This window comes from Acyrthosiphon pisum, chromosome A1 (assembly GCF_005508785.2).
Source record: "Acyrthosiphon pisum isolate AL4f chromosome A1, pea_aphid_22Mar2018_4r6ur, whole genome shotgun sequence".
In the NCBI taxonomy this organism is placed as follows: Eukaryota; Metazoa; Arthropoda; class Insecta; order Hemiptera; family Aphididae; genus Acyrthosiphon; species Acyrthosiphon pisum.
Window position 1 is genome coordinate 42,261,483 of NC_042494.1, and position 6,409 is coordinate 42,267,891.

At 28.4% G+C, this 6,409-nt stretch overlaps 3 protein-coding genes across 3 annotated transcripts in view; 1 reads left to right on the forward strand and 2 right to left on the reverse strand.

The window, feature by feature from the left end:
• The window catches only part of LOC100571213 (farnesol dehydrogenase-like), a 176,328-nt gene that overhangs the window by 41,900 nt on the left and 128,019 nt on the right, over positions 1-6,409 (reverse strand). The gene's annotated exons all lie outside the window — the stretch shown is intronic.
• LOC100167237 (transmembrane trafficking protein-like) lies at positions 787-4,148 on the reverse strand. The gene is given in 2 exon segments (NM_001162269.1): positions 787-1,591; positions 3,873-4,148. A coding segment is annotated over 1 exon segment (615 nt). The 5' UTR covers positions 1,551-1,591; positions 3,873-4,148; the 3' UTR covers positions 787-935.
• LOC100169592 (kinesin-like protein unc-104) overlaps positions 4,430-6,409 on the forward strand; it is a 21,763-nt gene continuing 19,783 nt past the window's right edge. Inside the window, exons 1-2 of the mRNA XM_029487080.1 lie at positions 4,430-4,572; positions 4,643-4,734. The gene's annotated coding sequence lies outside the window, so the exon portion shown is untranslated. The remainder of the gene's footprint in view (positions 4,573-4,642; positions 4,735-6,409) is intronic.

Genomic DNA, 6,409 nt, shown 5'->3' on the forward strand with positions numbered 1-6,409 from the left:
GGTAACCGTACAACTTTAGAAAACCTGGGCTCACATCGTTAGATCATATAAATCTCAAAATTAAAATTAAAAAAAAAAAAAAATTTTTCTATGTAGCATACACAGGTTGCAGTGCATAAATAATCTAGCAGTGATAGGGTTAAAAAAGTTTACTTCATATCTAACAAATATATTTATGGGTTGCTTACATATTATATTACATATTGCTTCGTTCATTTTCGCAGCCCATGGAATGGGTCTTGGGGTGCTTGAACATCACAGCACCCTAATAGTCTGTGTTCATAAATATATAATAAATAACAATTTATTTAGTAGGTATGTAGAGTATTTTAGTAGTATTAAAATAATGTTTTGTTAAATTATAAAGTACTTACTTACTTACTTACTCAAATGATTATTAAACATCATTGGTACAATTTTAATTATATTATCAATTATCAGCATGCATTGTTTCCACCTTACAAACACTTGATATAAATTAACAATTTTACGTTTAGCATAATCTATTTTACCCTTTTATTAGAGTGAATCGAATTATTACCGCGTGCCATTGCACTATTTGTACTAACCACCCAGGACATCTTCAATGCTCATTAAATTGTGTTTCCCCAATTAATAATAATAATAATAATTGTCTACACCAAGTATGACTGTAATGTTTATATATGAACAAGCCCATACTTCGGAGTCAGCATTTGCCACTGTTATACTATTTATTTAGTATCCAACATCAGAATATGCAATGATATTTTTTTTAAATAATTCATTGGAATGATAAAACATTATTTATTGAATTTTTTTTATTAAATTTAAATATATTACTTCATGCATATAAAATGTATTAAGCCAAATTAAGTTGTAATTACAATTTATATATATTTTAATGTAAGACTGTAAGAGAAAAAAAACACATTTTTAATAGAAACAAATTAATATTACTCAATGAGTTTCTTAGCTTTAAAATACCTCCTTAAGTACAAGATCTGCCATACACTCAATCCAAATAAACAAATAATACTAAACATACTAAACCAATGAACTCTTCTGCTTGTTGATTCATTTGTATTACGCATTTCTTCGGCACGGTGCTTCATGTCAGAAAAATCTTGAACAATAGACGATGATAAATCTTCCAACATTTTCAGATCCAATTCCAAAGGTTTCAATTTAGCCACCTCTCCAATTCCTTCATATGTTTTTGCCTCAACACCAGTTTTAATATTTAATGCAACCTCCTGCAAAGTTCCTCGTTGATACCCAGGTACACGGGAGGTAAAGCAAATTTCAAACATATCATAATTTTCAGTACTAAACGTAAACTTTCCTTTAGTAATGTCTTGTTTATTAGCTAAGATGTGTCCTTTAGAATCCCTCACAATATAATCCATAAATTGACCATCAATTGGTGCAATCTCATAATCACCTTTGACTAATACATTTTGTCTGAGTTCTTCACGTAAACATTTTTGAGTGTTCGGATGCATAAGCCAACGTATCGGTGTTACTAATGGCAATGATAGTATAAGGATTAAACTCAATTTAACATCCATATTTAATGATAAATGGAACCGTGTGATTTTCTAATTGAACTCTGTAATAATCAAAATAAGAATTATGTTAAGCTTACAAGGTAAGTTGATGACATTTGTATTTTTATACAGATATAATCTATATAACTATAAATCATAACTGTATTTGGTATATCTGTAATCAGTGGCACAGCAAGGATTCTGGGTTTGTGATGGGGAATTTTTTCACACAACCAAAAACCATAAGAATGTAACACGTTGTCGTGTGGATCCCCTCATAAGATTAGTTTATTATCAATTTGAAATATCAGAAAAATATGAGCACAATATTTTTTCTCTAATAAGCGTATTACTAAGTTACAACTATAAAATGTTAAACATACTTATTTTGGGTCTTGGTGATGATATTTATAAATTAAGTACCTAGCTAACCTATTTGAATTATAATTTGTCAGAATTTCCAAAAGTAGATGGTTAAAATTTAGTTTACAGAATAAATTTATAGGATTAAGTATAGATTAATGAGGTCATTTAATTGTGTGGATAGTGCTCAATGGCACACCCAAGGGGGGAGGGGGCAAAAAAATTACTGGCTACTAACATTTTGGTAACTTTTTTAGGTATCAACTTTAAATTATGATATAAAAATTTACCAACTATCTTACTATACTCTACACCACGAGAGAAGGAACCTGTTTTGCGCATGCAGACTGTAGGCATTCCCACACTCTGTGCCATTTAGTGTATGTCAAATACGTGGCAATGCGCAGAATCAAACGTGTTTCGGTCGGGATACGGGTTCCTTCTCTCGTGACGCTCAGTATAAGACCGTACAATGGCGTGCTTTCAGATTTCCGCACTTATTTAAAAATTATTTTATTAGCTCCCCTCTCCACAATAAAAAGAAATCCTGGGTGCTCCACTGATAGTGCTTACAGAAAGTTTTTTGGTTTCAATATTATGATAGTTGATACCATAGAGGAAATGTGTGGTGATAATGGGCGCCGACTATTGGGGTGCTGCGGTGCCCGAGCACCCCATGGTTAATACCATTAAGGAAGATTTTTTTTAGTAATTATTTAGTTTTAGATTTTTTTTTTTTTGATTAGGTACAAGTTAAATAATTTAGGATTTTAGGCACCCCATGAAAATTGGAAAACCTGGCACCCGTGGTGGTGATCAAATGTTCAAGTTTAAAACTTATTCCAAACAAAAATTTAAACTGCAATGTACCTATAATCCATATTGTTGCTAGTAGAAAAAATTTTAACTGATGTAAGTGATCTGAAATATCTGCTTTCCCGGTAAGGATTCTAGAACCACTCTGCTTCTGTTGAAATCTACAATACAGCAGAGCGAGTTCCCAGATATTTAATAGGTAATTATTTTGCATAATCCATTAGTTATAGAAGACTTCTAGGAACTTTTTTAGCAAAAACTTGAAGAATTTCTGTAAAGTATTGAGATTTTTTTCAGATTTATTTTTATTTATGATGATAGTTCATTGACCCAATCTCCAGTTATTATCGATCAAAGAATTCAGGCCTAAGATTTTTCACATGAACTTTTTATTATATTTGATATGATAAAAAAAGGTGGGGGGCACAGGGAGTAATATTTTTACAGTTAAATAGGATTTTAATTGATATATAATTAACATTTTACAAGAGGTAAATTAAAATATTATGTAACATCTGTATTCAGTATTTTTAAAAATATCATAGCTGAATTTTAAAGTAGACCAAGATAATAACAGAATAATAGTTAAAACCTAACCTATATTATGTTATAGTATTATACGGTAGATACCTATATACTATAATGGGTCATACTCAGTGACATGGCGAATGGTAATTTCAGAGGCCATGGCCTCTGAAATTTTTCTTAAATAGAGGGGTGGGTGGTAGCCAGTGAGACCCCTAGTAAATTTAATATGATATTCTCAATAGGTAATTAATAACGATCTGAAATATAATTAGTTATATTATATTAATACATTATAATGCATAAATACTTGGGATATTTGTAACTTGCCTCTGGAAAATGTTTAGTTTGCCACGCCACTGAATATACTCAATTTAATTAAAAAACCATAAAATTTGTATTAGAAAAATTAATTGAAAATGTCAATAAACTTTAATCACACAGGAGTTAAATAGCATAACAGGTCATAGCCCATAGGCATATTTAAGGAGATGACCAACTGTCTCTAATGATTAAAAATGCATGATCGTTTAAATCATAAAGGGGTGTCAAGTGTCAACGGACGATCAACCAAGTCATAACCTCTTATACAGTTGAATGATGTGCAATGAATAACATAATATTCAAAATAAATTTTACCTTTAAATTCGTTATCTGTTAAAAATGATTTGTTCTTCGATTGTATTTGTTGTGCTCGGCTATTGTATTTTCGTATGGAAGGTTGTAATCATTTTTTCGTGTATTTAAAATAAAACATTCATTTCAGATGTGACGTAAAATCTCTATAACTACATTAAATTTGGTTTACGGACATATTGTCTTAACTCATGTTTTAATGTTCATTTCACTCGCGAATCGTAAAAAAATGTGTTGCCATGTAGGTAGGTATATTATCTTAAATCACGGTCGGTGGTCGTGACTCGTACGTAGTTACACATAAGCAATAGTAATAGTGTTATCACAAAATATTTTTGATGATGTTTACAGTTTCGTAGATCTTAGTTGTACTGTAAGTTGTAGATAATATCAATTACCATCTGTCCCGATTCTTTCTAATCAATGGTTATAGTGATTACTGATTATAATATAAAAGTTGTATATTACCTACTTGTACTATATTTTCATAGTAATTATAAAAATATAATATTTTTTTATAATATATAAAATTATTAATTTTATTAATTTATAATATTTTATATGAACTCAAATGATATAATAAACTTTATATTATATCATGTGAAATCATATAATTTGTGCTATTACCTAGATGGCTGGACAAATGTGGTTTCAAGCAACTAGTTTTGTGCAGATCATTTCAATATGATTTCCGTCGACCATGGTACCTATAAATAAGAATAACATTCTGCGCTTGTGCTATTGTATAGTATACATATTATTTATTATTTTAGTTGGAAATAGATTTACAAAATCATACAACATTTAAGTTTGTGGGAGCACCGCCATTAATGAACAATTTCATACCAGACGATGGTAATCTCTGGCAAGTACAATTTTTTGAAAGGATTTTGAACTAAAGTGGTCGGTAATCCTGTTTGAAGTCTGACACTGTATATAACTAATAATACTGTTTATTTGTTTTTTTTAAAATATAAACAATGATTCTCTGTACAAAGGGAAATAAGGAAAAAACATTTTAAAATAGCTCTTAATCCAAATCCATTAATATTAGGTATTTGTTTCTACCAATAAGTGAAAAAGAATAATGAAAATAATAGGTAAATACATTGATCAATATTATATTATATATTGATTTTATGATAATTTATGTTATTATTTGTATTTTTTGTTTCAATCTTTAACTTTGAGTGTGGTTTCTGGTAAAAAATTGTATAAATGCTATTTATAATGTACAAAATGCTCAATAATTTTCAAATAATCATGAAAAACTAAAAAAAAAAATGAATTACAATTCAAAAATGCATAACAACCATCATACTTTTATTTATTACCAAATATTTTTATTAGTATTCAATATAAGCAGAATATGATTATCAAAATATTTGCTATAATAATTATACATATAATTTTGGTTGATTTGATCAAACATAAAATACAGGTAAATATTTACCAGGTAAAACAATACCTTGTCAAAATCAGTTCATCCGTGTTTGAAGCCTTTCACAGACAGACAGACAGTCTAATGTATCTGTGCGTGTTTCATGCAATATTACATTTAATTGTGTATCTACGTTTAAAAATTACAGCGTATAATATACAATTTGAATACTTTTAATTTGTGATGTACCAGATAAATAAAAGGAAAAACAATAATGAAAAGGTGGGTAAGTGGTTGTCACTCAGCTGTACAGTAGGTTACAAGTGGGTCACTGTATAATGGATGGTATTAAATTTGAATTCAATGATAAAATATCATTGTAAACGATAAACAATTCTGAGCGGTGACTGTTTGTCAGTGTGGATATTTTATATTGATATTACTTATTATTAATACGGTAACCGGTAAATTGAATTGATATTATAAAAATTACAACAAAATAGCTGAAATTGTTATTCTTAGTTATTTATTATATAATTCCCTCAATATTTGAACATAAAATAACTATAAAAAAAAATGTGTTTTTATATTTTTGAAATTTTTTGGCTACAGAATAACTTACTTACGTGAAACCTTGTTGTAAGTTTTCAATCCTTAGCTATAAAAGTTAAACATTTTATACATTTTTATTTTTTAACTACAAAATCATTTTTAAATTTTAAATTTGATAATTAATGTTGACTGTTGTCAAAAATCGAAATTTAAATGCTTATAAAAAAAATTGTTCATATTAGGTATGTATTTTTAATATTTTTCAAATGTCATTATAACAATATATTAATAGAGCCTTGTATTACATTTTCTATCTTTTTTACCCTAAAAATTAAATTTTATTACATTCTTAACAAAAAAAAAGGTGGGTAAGTGGATGTCGCTCTGCTGTACAGTAGGTTAGAAGTGGGTCACTGTATAATGGACAGTATTAAATTTGAATTCAATGATATAATATCACTGTATAAGAAAAACGATTCTGAGCGGAGACGGTATATCAGTCTATGTATTAGACATATAATATATACTTATCTATGGTATTAAAAAAAAATTGACCTATAATAGGTACCTATAATAAATTCCAAATTAATCATATCATAATATCTAT